This window comes from Meles meles, chromosome 21 (genome assembly GCF_922984935.1).
Source record: "Meles meles chromosome 21, mMelMel3.1 paternal haplotype, whole genome shotgun sequence".
Taxonomy (NCBI): Eukaryota; Metazoa; Chordata; class Mammalia; order Carnivora; family Mustelidae; genus Meles; species Meles meles.
Window position 1 is genome coordinate 1,810,691 of NC_060086.1, and position 12,205 is coordinate 1,822,895.

The 12,205-nt window shown below is 52.9% G+C and overlaps 2 protein-coding genes across 3 annotated transcripts in view; one reads left to right on the forward strand and one right to left on the reverse strand.

Annotated features, from left to right (window-relative positions):
- Positions 1–4,751: 4,751 nt before the first annotated feature.
- SBDS (SBDS ribosome maturation factor) lies at positions 4,752–11,603 on the reverse strand. Of its 2 annotated transcripts, none has more exons than XM_045994027.1 (5): positions 11,337–11,603; positions 10,570–10,699; positions 8,912–9,112; positions 7,181–7,345; positions 4,752–5,480 (listed from the first exon to the last, which is right to left on the reverse strand). In XM_045994027.1, exons 1-5 carry the CDS (start codon positions 11,348–11,350, stop codon positions 5,352–5,354), a joined length of 639 nt encoding a protein of 212 aa, XP_045849983.1. In that variant the 5' UTR covers positions 11,351–11,603; the 3' UTR covers positions 4,752–5,351. The 2 variants fall into 2 exon arrangements, with proteins under 2 accessions (XP_045849983.1, XP_045849982.1); XM_045994026.1 differs by lacking the exon at positions 11,337–11,603 and adding an exon at positions 10,791–11,034.
- A 259-nt stretch (positions 11,604–11,862) lies between these two features.
- LOC123934211 (S-adenosyl-L-methionine-dependent tRNA 4-demethylwyosine synthase TYW1-like) overlaps positions 11,863–12,205 on the forward strand; it is a 200,662-nt gene continuing 200,319 nt past the window's right edge. The window contains exon 1 of the mRNA XM_045994245.1: positions 11,863–12,013. Coding sequence (XP_045850201.1) covers positions 12,010–12,013 — 4 coding nt within the window. The 5' untranslated portion in view covers positions 11,863–12,009. The remainder of the gene's footprint in view (positions 12,014–12,205) is intronic.

Here is a 12,205-nt window from a genome sequence, read left to right on the forward strand (position 1 = left end):
GAAGCTGTTCAGAGTCTGGATGTTTGGGGTCTGCGGGGACCAGTGTGGTCCAGCGCCCCCCCCGCCCCGGGCACACTGACTGGAGGCCCAGCTCCTCCTGTCTGGGAGGCGTGTCGGGCCGCCCCAGGGCACCCGGAGCAGACTGGCGGGCTCTGTGCCTCCAAGCTCAGAGGGATGCTGGGGCGCATCTGGGTGGGGATGATTCCAGAAACCCCGGCATCTGCTGCAAGAACGCCTCCCACTCTCTTTCTCTTGTTGGGACTTACCGGGGAAATACACACATAAGGAAAATGTAAAGAAAGTCCGTCTGGATGCTTTGCCTGGAAGCAAAACCAGAAATCTCCCTCATATTTTTCTTCTCTGCCTTCCCATTTCGGTAGAAATTGTATTTTAACATCCGCCACAATTCATTATTTCACAGGAAAATACAAACCACATAGCTCTTGGTGTGGACGCAAATGGAATTCACGTTTGCAGCATCAAGGTCCCCCCCGCCCCAAATAAATCTTTTGAGCGGAGCAGCATCTTCAGTGTTTCCTACAGGGAGAGGGGGCAGGCACACCTGGTTTCTCAGTGTCTTTAGAGAGTCCGGGGAACAGACCTGAGCACAGCAGAGTACAACCTGCATCCGTCCCGTGGACGTACCCTGATGTGTTTTCAGACATTTCTCCTTCATCACCTGCGGCTCCTTGAGGGCAAAGACTGTGTCTCACTTGCCGCTGTGTCCCCAGCACCCCGGAATGTCTCCGGATTTGTTGTGGATCGAGGAAGCAAAAGCTCTGTGTTTGTCGTCTTAAAGGTCTGTTCCCAAAGACCCAGGCAAAGTCATCACAGAAAAGGAAAGAAGCTTTTGGAAAACACAGTGTTTTCAGATAGTGAAATCCCCGGCAGGCACCTTGTCTGCACGTCCTTGCCAGTGAGAACGAGTGACCTGTGGCCGCCCCAGGTTCGGGTCAGTGGGGGGAGCCACCGGGTCCTCCTGTGCTGGACCAGGGAGGGGAGTACGGAGCTCGCGCTCACGCCTCCAAGGGGCAGTTCGCCGAGCCCACAGGGTTCTAGACGCTCTTCTGAGTGTCATGTCACCTAGGTCATCGCCAACGGATGGGCAGCAGATGTGAGCCTCCTTCCGCAAACACAGACCTTGACCTTGGGTGAAACTGGGTAATTGCTCACATGTCTGAGCAAAACCTTCCTGGTCGTGAGTCACAGAAACCAGCTCGAGCTCAGTTCTGCAAAGGAATCGAAAAGGGAGGGGCAGGGAGGGGCAGGGAGGGTCCAGGGATGTTGTGCTGAGCCCACAGTCAGACCTGCCACCAGAGCCAGGAGGACCTCGAAGTTGGATCGGGAAGGAGCTGGGAGCCTGGCAAACACACCCCCGATGCGTCCTTCCGGCCACTGCAGAATGGCTCCTTTCTCTCGGTTCTTCGTCCTTTGAGAAGGATGGCAGCCCTGTAGCTCCTGAAACCCTGTATTCCAGGGCCAGCCGCCTGCTGAAGACCTGACTGTCGCTCCCAACTCTAAGCTTTTTACAGGGACGACTGCGTCTTCTTAGTAGGGTCTGCGGCCAGGCCACACACACGGTTGCAAGTTTCTCCATGTGTGGAAACCAAGGATTTCAACCACCTCCATTTTGACTTCGAACCTTCTAAGGCATTAAGGTCTTTCCAGCTATCTCTGAACTCAGCAAAAGAGCCCGCAGGCAAGGTATCCCCTGTGGGAAGTGAAACTACCTGCTCCAGCTGACCTTTACGGCCCGCCTGCAGGTGCCCAGCAACCTTTATCCCCCGTTTTCCCTATCAACCTGGAGTATTTTCAGCATCTTGGAGACGCTAGTCCACTGCCTTCCCGGAGTCGGCCTCACCGGAATAAATTCTTTCTTGTTTCACTGTCACTTGTCTCTCTGCGAGCAACTGGACCTGGTCCGTTTGGGGCCCCTGGAACCAGATGCTCTCGCACGCCTGTGCCCCAGCTCAAGAGAGACGGAGCGACGGGTTCTAGACAAGCGATGGAAGGGTCGTGGGTTTGACAAACACTGAACATGCACTCGCTACGTACCAAGTTGATGCAACTGGTAAGATTTAAATTCCCGTTTGTCCAAATTCATTTCAGACTCGGGGCTTCTTCTCTTCCTAGGATGCTTTAAAACAAATCTGTCTGATGCTTTTTTCCGGTTCCTTTAGCCTCCCCAGATGGTCATCAAGTTTCTAGAAAATCTGTCGCAGAAAACTCGCAGGAATGAAAGTCTTTCCTTCCTATGCATTTGGCTTCTCGGCTTTCCCGTGTCCCCATCCGAGCTTTGCACAATCTAAATGCTTGTTCTTGGCTTAAAATATTGACTTACAAACTCCAGTGCGCATCTGAATCACTTGGAGAGATCACTGCAGCAGACGGCGGGGCCCTGCCCCCAGTCTCTGATTCGTTAGGTGTGGAGCGAAGGTCAAGAATGTGTGTTTTCAACAAGTTCCCGAGAGGTTCTAACACTGCTGGCCCGGGGACCGCACTTGCACAACTGCCGAACTGGAAGAGCCGAAGTCACGAGCAGGTCCCCCGACACACGAGTCACACAAAGCTGTGTTTGTTTAGCTGACCCTTGAGCATCTCGGGTTGCCCCGTGTGGGTCCACTTACACGCGGGTTTTTCTGGTAAAGACAGTACAGCGCTGTAAATGTGTTTTTCTTCCTTATGACTTTCTAGCTTACTTCATTATAAACATACAGTATATGATACACACATGTAAACTGTGTTAAACGACTCATTCTGTTACTGGGGCTCTGGTTAACAGTACGCTATCAGCGGTTGAGTGTTTGGGGGTCCAAAGTTGTATGGATCTCGGACTACTCGCTTCCTCTGGTGGGGAGGGCAGGGGTCGGCACTTCTAACCCCGAGCCACTGAAGGGTCAGTGGTAATACAGAAAGGACTGAATTAGCAAACATGCAAGGAGAATTCAGCCCTTGCCATTGTTTTGTTTGAGCAAATTTGGTAGAGAAATTGCTCAGAATTCTCTGAAAAGCTGAGTACACTCAATTTTTCTGCAAAACTTGGATGTGGAATTGTATTAATTCTTACCGTAGAGAGCTGGAATCAGAAAATGCAACAGCTTGTCATGAATTTGTAAAATGATGAAGACCTATGAGAGAAGTTTGTCATTTGACATTCTTTGGTCCTTTCAAGAGGAAACTGTTTTCCTGCGAACACATTTGAGAACGGGAGGCACCTGGGAGCCCTGGGTGGGGTATTACGGTGAGTAAACAGAAATGGCGAATTACCCTGCCCCCCCGCCCGCCCCGCTCAGGACAGCGTCTGGAAGTGCGTGGAGTGAGCGTGGGGGCTGGAGGCGGGAGGCTGGAGTGTGGGGGAGCTGCGGGGCACTTGCATTTCACAGATTCTGCAGCTGTTTCGGAAATCAGAGTATCTATGAGGACAAAGTGGAGCCTTGAGAAGCAGCAAATGGAAACACAAGCCAAGGAAACAGGAACTTAGAAGTGAATTCATTAGAAATTACGTGTTTTGCAGGAGACTTTGTCCCTATACTGTTTACTTGCTATTCCTGAAGGAGGAGGACTAATTTTTACACTAAAACGTCTTCTGGGGTGTTACACTGCCTCCTGCTCAGAAACCGGGTCTAACATGGTGACCTACCTTGAGGATACTTCCCTTCTACCAATCATCTGGTAATAATTTCTGGTCCATAGTTACACGGTGTGGGGCACCTGACTCTTGGCTTCAGCTCAGGCCATGAACTTGGGGTCCTGGGATAGAGCCCCGCGTTGGGCTCTGCATTGAGTGTGGAGTCTACTTGTCCCTCTTCCTTGCTCCTTCTCCCCCCGCCTCTCTCCCCAATAAATAAGTTGTTAAGTAACACAGCACAACCATGTAAATACTTTTGAGAAATGAGATTAGTATGTGGTAAAACTTACTTTTTATAGGCTCTGACTCATTATGTGATCTACATTTTACATTTCTTAAGGCTCCAGCTTTTTAGATGAATAATGAGAAAAACTTCAGGGGCTACCTAACCGTTGAACCTTCCTACTCAAGATGCAGCTAAGCGAACATTTCCAGTGAGTAGGATTTCCAACCTGAAACACTGTCGAAGCTGGAGATAAAGTGTCAATCTCGTTGGCTAAAAAACTATCTTCTGGGCCTTCAAGTTCAGATCATCCTCATGAGACAACGAACTTCACCGGGAAAGCGGAGTCAGTCGGAACGCCACCTTAGGAACTGGCAGCAGAGCGGGGACTCATTCCAGCGCAACAGGAAGTGTGTGTTCCCGAGACACCCAGCAGGAACACTTCTTCTGACATTGTGAGAAACAATTTGACTTTGCAATTTCCATCAATTATTTTTAAATGGGCCGTTTCTGAGAACGAGCATTAGCAGTGAATTGCGTGTGCTTATAAAACCCAAATGGGCCTGGTCAAATACAAAACTCCTTCAGTTAAAAACTTCCGTCCACAGAATACAACCACATGTTAATTTTGAGTGAAACCGCAGTTTGTTTCTACATCTCTTCTGAAGATAAGTAGATTTTAGGAAACTTGCATTGTCCATTTAAGTGTTTATGTACCAAAATAATTGTATTCAATTACTTCCCAAATCACGAAGACTTATCCGGTGTCCGTTGGAAGAGGCCATGTTCTAAGCACCCCTCGCGGGACTTACTTCGTCCTGCTGAGAACTCCCCAGAGCACTAGACGGCGGCAGAGGAAAGGAAGGGAGCCTGGAAGCGGTCTAGAAACACACGCTGTCATCCAATAAAAAATAGAGTGCTTTTATTGATTACATATAATTCCACTCTGTTAACATATATTATAAACTTTAAGGTTCAGAAACCAAGGACGTTATTCTTTACCGGGAATCACAAAGGTTAGGGCCGCACGGTCACTGAGAACTGCTTGTCCTGGGTCTCCCCAGAGCTACTTCCGGATACTCAGGGTCATCGTCCAAGCTATGGATTAGGCCATGTCTCGTTAAGTCAGAATAGGACATTGTTTTCAACAAACACTTCCTTTTTGTCATATCCTCCTCTATGTCTCTTGCTATAATGTACAAAGTCTAACTGTTGCCGCACGGACTTGCCTTGGATCACCTGCAGGCTGGGAAGTCCGGGCAGGAGACAGCAGCAAAATGCTTCTCTGCCCTTACCATCTTGCATTTTTCATTTTTGCCCGAAACCCCACTTTATAACTAAAACTGAGCGAGCCCCACAGTGTACTACCTATCAGAAGAGTGTGTTTGTGTACATGAGCACAAGGACGGATAACGTCAGAATCTGAGTTCGGTGGACCAGAAAGGAGGGGACTGTGGGGCAGAGGGTGCTGTAGTGTTGAGCAGAAGAGCCTGCCGCGGGTCACTCCAGTTTCTCATCTCCTTCTTCCACGTCTTTCAGGCTGAGCACTTCCAAGGAACCTCTGCCCTTCGTCTCCTTTTTTATCAGCTCGTCGATTTCTCTGAAGCAGCCGGGGTCAACCAGACACACCTGAAACACGAACACAGCTGCTCACCTCGTGAAGACAGAGTGACACAGCACCACCGTCCCGGGGACAAACGCGCACTTTCCGAGCGTGCCTACTGCTCGAGCTCTACAGCGCAGGAGCCAAGACCACGCAGCGGGCACCAGACGGGGTTCAAGTCCAGCCTGTCTTTCCCCACCCCTCCCAACTTTTATTTAAATTCTCGCCAGCACAGTGCACTGCTGGTTTCGGGAGAACTTGGGGATTCGTGGCTTACGCAGTAACATCTTGCGCTCATCATAACAAGTGCCCTCGGTACCCACCCCTATCTGGCCACCCCCTCCGTCATCCCTGTTTGTCTTCTATCCTCACGAGGAGTCCCTTATGGTTTGCTTCCCTCCATTGTTGTTTTTCCCCCCTCTCATGTTCATGTTTTGTTTCCTGAATCCCACATGTGCGTGAATCACAGGTATCGGACTTTCTCGGACTTATTTCGCTGAGCGTGACGGTCTCTAGCTCGGGCCACGCTGCTGCAGACGGCCCATCTCACTCTCTGACCGCTGCTCCACGGTCTACTGCACACGTACACCGCAAGCTCTTTCTCCCTTCAGCCGCTGGTGGACACTCGGGCTCTCTCCGTAGTGCGGCTGAGGCGGCTGCTGCTGCTATAAACATTGGGCTGCATGTACCCCTTGAAATCGGTGTTTCTGTACCGTCTGCGTAAACACCTAGTACTCCCATCGCTGGATGCAGGTAGCTCTGTATCAGCTTTTTGAGGACCCGCCATACTGTTTGCCAGAGCGGCCTCTTTCTGTAAGTGTGTGTGTAGCCCCGGGGGGAGTCCACTCCCTGCCTGAGGACGTCTCTGGATTCCTTGGCTATAAAGGGAATGGGACTAAGAATACTATGGTTCTTTTGCATTAAAATTTAGCACGAACATTAAAGTTCTGTGAAAGCACCACTTTTTATGGACATCTGAAGGAGAAAAAGCAGCTCGAAGGCCCACTTAGAAATCACACGTGACGTTCTGAAAAGATCTGGGAACGTCAGGATGTCGGCTGTGCTGCTCCCTGTTGCGGGGATGCGCCCGGTCCGTCTAGACTCATTTACACGGAAGCTCTTGCAGAATCTGAAGGCATGAATTTGCAGACAACGGACCCTATACTGTGCCTGACACCGTGGGGTGAGGACCCAAGACACAAGGTTTTTGTTGCTTCTACAAAATGTCCTGTGGTAGGAGGTGCCTGGGTGGCTCAGTCTGTTGAGCATCTGACCCTTGGTTTTGTCTCTGATCGTGAACTCAGGGCTGTGGGACTGAGCGTGGGGTCTGGCTCCGAACTGAAAAGGGAGGCTGCTTGAGATGCTCCCTCTCCCTCTGCCCCCCCAAACCCTCTCAAATAAATGCATCTTCAAAAAGAAAAAATTCTGTGCTAAATAAGACTGTCCAACTTTTAGTCTTATTTCCCATTTTCTGTAACAGAACACTCCCTGTAAAATATAGTCTCTCATCCAAAATGAGTGCGGACTTAACAACAGCAAAATCCCAAGTGTGCCTAACTATGATTTAGTTTGACTTAGAACTTGACATTCTTACTTAATTCTATGTCAGAGGTCTTGGGAATGTCTTACTGTTCACACCCTCTAAGTGTCAGTTACGCGTTTATGACCACAGAATGGAGGACTCTGGTAACACAGAAGCAAAGGAACAAGAGTGTGTTCATCTCACAATCTCTAACTGCTGGCCGTAGTCCTCGCTCTCTATGACCTTGATCAGGGGCTTGAGCTTTTCTTTCAGCTTCTTCCCTTCGTTCACCGGGAGAAGGAACCGGAGTCTCATGTGAGCACGTTCGATCTGCATTTTCTCCTTTAACTGCTTTATCACCTCCAAAGCCTAGGAAGACAAAATGGAAAACAATGGCCATATTTCGCTGCTGCTTCTGCTGCATGTCTTTGGAAGGGATCCAAAACCAAGCGGGTTCTATCTGGCTGAACTGGGCGCCAGTCCTTAGGACACAGAGAACACGAGCAACCATAGGAAAAAAGTGTTAAATTGGGACTTAACGAAGACAAACCTTTGGGTTTCATAAAAGTGTCAAGAAAGTGGAAAGACAACCCAGGAAGAGAAGACGCAAGCAGGTTGTACATCTGATGAGGCACCAGCATCTAGAACATGTACAGGACACTTACGATTGGGTAATGAAGACACAGATCATTAAGAAAGGGTCAAAGGACGTAGACAGTGTTTTCTCCACTGAGGACTAAGGGTCAATAAGCACATGAGAATACGCTGAAGTCACAGGTATCAGGGAAATGCAAACCAAACCCAGGAGAATACACCCAGGACAGCTCTAGTAAAAAAGGCAGATTAATCACAAACATCATCAAAGACGTGGAGAAACTGGAACCCCTGAGCATGGACTGTGGGAATGTAAAACACCTCGGCTCTTTCAGAAAATGGCTTGGCATTTCCTCAAAGTTAAATATAGCCACCGCATGACCCAGGAATTCCATTTCTGGGTACAGAGAAATGGAAACACGTACACACAAAAACGTACACATAGAATTTCACAGCAGCGTTATTCATAATAGCTAAAAAGTAGAAACCACCCAAATATCCATCAACAAAATACGGTACTTCCATACAATGATCACTACTGAGTCCTAACAAGGAATGAGTACTGACGTGCTTTAACAGGTATGAACCTTCAGAGGCCACTTGATTCCATTTCTATGAAATGTCTGGAATAGAAAAGTCTGTAGAGACACAAAACAGATTTCCCAAACACTTGTGAGACGAAGGAAACAAGGAGTGACTACTAATGTGACAGGGTTTCTTCTGGGCGGTGACAGAAATGTTCTCAAATTAGGTAACAGGGAAGGCTGCACGAACTGTGAACATGCTGTTGAATTACACCCTATAAAGAGATGACTTTTTTGTGTGGCACATGAAATATGTGTAAACAAAAAAATACAAAACACAAGTTGAGACGACTCTTTAGAAACCCAAGTTCTAGGGTGCCTGGGCGGCTCGGTCAGTTAAGGATCTGACTCTTGGCTTCGGCTCAGGTCATGGTTTCACGTTTGTGGGATCCAGTCCTGTGGTGGGCTCCACGCTCAGTGTGGAGTCCGCTAGAGACCCTCCCTCTCTTCCTCCGCCCCTCCTCCAGATTGTGCGCACACTCTCTCCCCTATAAATAAATACATCTTTAAAAAAACCCCAAATTTAATCTTTAAAGGACTGATCTGGAAAGGAACAGGTGAGCTGTAGTACATCTGTGCTTTGTTAAAAAAGAATTCCCCTACTCCTCCCTATAACCCCCGCATTTCCTTCCCCCTCCCCAAAACCTCTACCCCACTGCTTCTAAGTAGTATTGTTATTATTACAGACCATCTTAATATTTTCTTCAGAGAAAACTGATTTTTATCTGGATACTTCCTGACACCGAAAAGCACTCACCTGCTGTTTTGTACTCTTATTGGTTTTGACTGAATAGTGGATGTCCTTCATGGCTCTCTCAATCAGGATAACCGTGTACGGTCTCTTCGTCTCAGGGTTCACACACTTGTCGGCTACGATGGTCGCGATGTCCCTAAACATCTGCTCCAGCTGCGTCTGCCGCTCTTTATCTGACACTTGAACCTCCCCTTTCGTCAAAATCTAGAAAACCCAACAGATTTAAAAATGCAATGTTTTCACTGTGCATTACTTGTGAACTAAGCACAGGAATTAATAACTTGGGGAGAAACTAAGTCCCATCCTCCTCAGCTACTGAGGCACCAGTAAGGGTCTGAGCTGCACCTACAGGAGAAACTGCATTACCTGGTGCCGGATCTTCCCTGTTTAGGTAGGGACAGGGGAAAAGGCAGTATTACACAGGGGTCAATGGTGAAAACCTTGAAGAGAAATTCTTATTTTCAGGTATATTACACTGAAAATACATAAACGGACAAAGTACTGCAGATCAGTGGAACACTTAATTTTGGGGAGCGTGGCGAAATTGTTCCTGTCCTGAATTATTAAAAATGATGCCACACAATAAAACCCCAAATGATGTGACTAAAAACAGCAGAGAACCTCAACAGACGCTTGCCAAGGAAGACGTGCGGACGGCCAACACACAGACAAAACGATGCTCACGTCACCTGTCACCGAGGGGACGCAAGTCAGAACCACCATCAGTGAGCACCGCATGCCTGTCGGAACTACTGGAGTAAAAAAACCAAAACACCAAGAAACAGTAACTGCCGTTGGAGACGTGGAGGAGGAGGAGCCCTTCGCACCGCTGGTGGGCACGAAAACTGGGGCAGCCACGGAGAAGACGGGACGCGGCTCCTCACAAAGTTAAGAGCGGAAATACCGTGAGACCCAAGACTTGCCCTGCGGAGCATTAACACAGTCATTCGCAGTCGGGCGCACCGTCCCCGGCCGCGGTTGACAGGAGCCGAGGGTTCGCAGACGGACAAGGCAGGCACGGTTCGTGTGAAAGTGTGCGGGCGCGCGTGTACACAGGCTCACACGCAGTACGACTCAGCACCGGAAGGACCGGGTCTGGCCACTTGCAGTGACAGGGACAGACCCGGAGGGACGATGCTCTGCAGTCGGAGAAGGACGGCACCGTGTGACCTCTCTGGAGTGTAACGCAGAACAGCCAACAGGGACGAACAAAACCACAGCGGACTCTTGGCGGTGAGTTGGCGGTGCCGGCGGGGAGTCGGGCCGCAGGAAACGGGAAAGGGGTCGGAGGTCTGACGTCCCGCAGGAGACCTCCCAGAGCCGCCAGGAGGGGTCGCGCTCCGCTGGCAGGACCGCGGCAGCACTGCTGGCGGACGGGCGGTGACCGGGACAGGCGGTGACCGCGACAGGCGGTGACCGCGACAGGGGATGACCGGGACAGTCGGTGACCGCGCCGGCCACGCTGCGCACCGGACACCAGCGCCACCGCACGGACGCTAAGCTTCCCTCCCGAGACAGCTCGGCCACGCGGTCCGACCCTGACTCATCTCGGGTCACGCCCTCAGGCCGATCCGCGCCCGCTGGGCTCTACTCCCGCCCCGCGCGCGCCCCGCCCCACGGCCCGGTCAGGCGCAGCCCCGCCGGGAACGGCCGCGGCTCACCTGCTTGCAGACCTCGGTCTGGTCGTCCGTCCCGAACGCGCTCAGCAGGTCCTCCCTCCGGGCCACCTGCCCCTTGGACACGTTCACGAACACCGAGTGCGTCTGCAGCACCTCGTCCAGGTCCTTCTCGCTGCCGGCGGCGGGACACGGCGCGTCAACGCCCGCACGCCCCGCCCCGCCCCGCGCCCCCCGCGCCCCCGCCCCCACGGCGCGGCACTCACACGCCGCTGCGCCAGCTGACCACTTTGTTGCGGTAGCACGCGATCTCGAAGCGCTTCCCCGCGCGCTTCATGCGCACCACCGCCACGTTGGTCAGGCGGATCTGGTTGGTGGGGGTGAAGATGGACATGGCCGCCGCGCGCAGACGGGGCCGCGCTGCCGAGGCTCACTCGCGCCGCCGGCCCGAGGCCCACCCGCGCTCGCTGTGGAGACCCGAGCCGCGCGGCTCCGCCGTCCCCACACCCGGCTGACCTACTGCGCAGGCGTCGGGTGTGGCGGAAGTCGGAAGAGGAAAAGGGAGCCACAACGCCTGCGCGCTGCGGCTTTTACGACGTCGTTCCGCAGCCGACAAGCGAGGCTCTCTTCTTTCACGTAATACACTTCCGCCAATGAGTTAAACCGCCCTGACTGAGCGGGGCACGGCCGTTTCCGCGACCGGGCGGAAACGTAGCGTCCGCCGCTCTTGGTTCCGCAGAGCTCGAGGCCACCCGACCTTAACTCTTTATTGCGGAAAAACTAAGATGAAGTTGAGCAAAAAGATGACGAACCCCCGCGAGCCCATCGCCCCGCTTCAACGATGACCAACGCTTTGCCGTCCCTGTGTCCTTCTCCCTCTTTCTTCGCTGGGGTAGATTAAAGCCAGTTACGTTAGCTCTAAGTGCGTCCGTGTCCACTCCTTCCAGACGCGCCCAGCTAGCTCAGCGAATCGCCGGTCCACAGCCACAGTCCCCGAAACAAGCCCTTTCTGTGGTCGCTGCGTTCCCACCGAGGACCTGCCCCGGCGCACAGCGGCGGGCGGACGCGGCTCTCTCCGGAAGCCCTGCTCCCGCCGGCGTGTCTCCCGGGAGCCACGCCTCCCTGGCCCGCCCCCTCTGGACACGCCCCTTGCGCCTTCGCACCTGTTCGGGAGCGCCACCCGGAGCCGTGGGCGGTGCTTCCCTCGGGGCCCGCCCCTTCCCGTCGGAGCCAATCGGAACGCGATCGGGAGGGCCGGTTTCCTCGCGCGGACCTGTAGGAGAGGCTTCCCTCGGGGCCCGCCCCTTCCCGTCGGAGCCAATCCCGACGCGCCGGCGACCGGCATGGCGGCCCCCAGCGCTGAAGCGTCGGGGCTCGCTGGCCGCGCTTCAGGGTAGTTCGGCGGCCTCCGTGCGCGCGCAGGCGCCGGGCTCTCCCGGTCTGCGGTCCCGGGGTCTGTGCCCCGCGGGCCGGGCTCGGAGGAGCATGGGTAAGGGCCCTCCGGCGGGCGGCACGCGTGCGGCGGGTGAGGGAGGAAGCCGTGTCCCCGGAGCGTCTCCCCGCGGAGCGCGGTGCTCGGGCCCGTGCTTCGGCGCTTGCTGCCGCCGGCGGGACCCGGGCCGGGCTTGCCCCCGCGGAGCTCGGGATGGGCCCGGAGGGGACCGAGCGTCCGCCCTGAGTC

Bases quoted from the DNA above. Each gene is read 5' to 3' on its own strand.
- SBDS (XM_045994026.1), bottom strand. From the start codon at position 10,918: ATGTCCATCTTCACCCCCACCAACCAGATCCGCCTGACCAACGTGGCG. The intron at 10,700-10,790 runs GTGAGTGCCGCG...CGCCGCCGGCAG, and splicing joins GTCAGCTGGCGCAGCGGCGT to CGAGAAGGACCTGGACGAGG. The intron at 7,346-8,911 runs GTGAGTGCTTTT...TTGTCTTCCTAG, and splicing joins ATAAGAGTACAAAACAGCAG to GCTTTGGAGGTGATAAAGCA.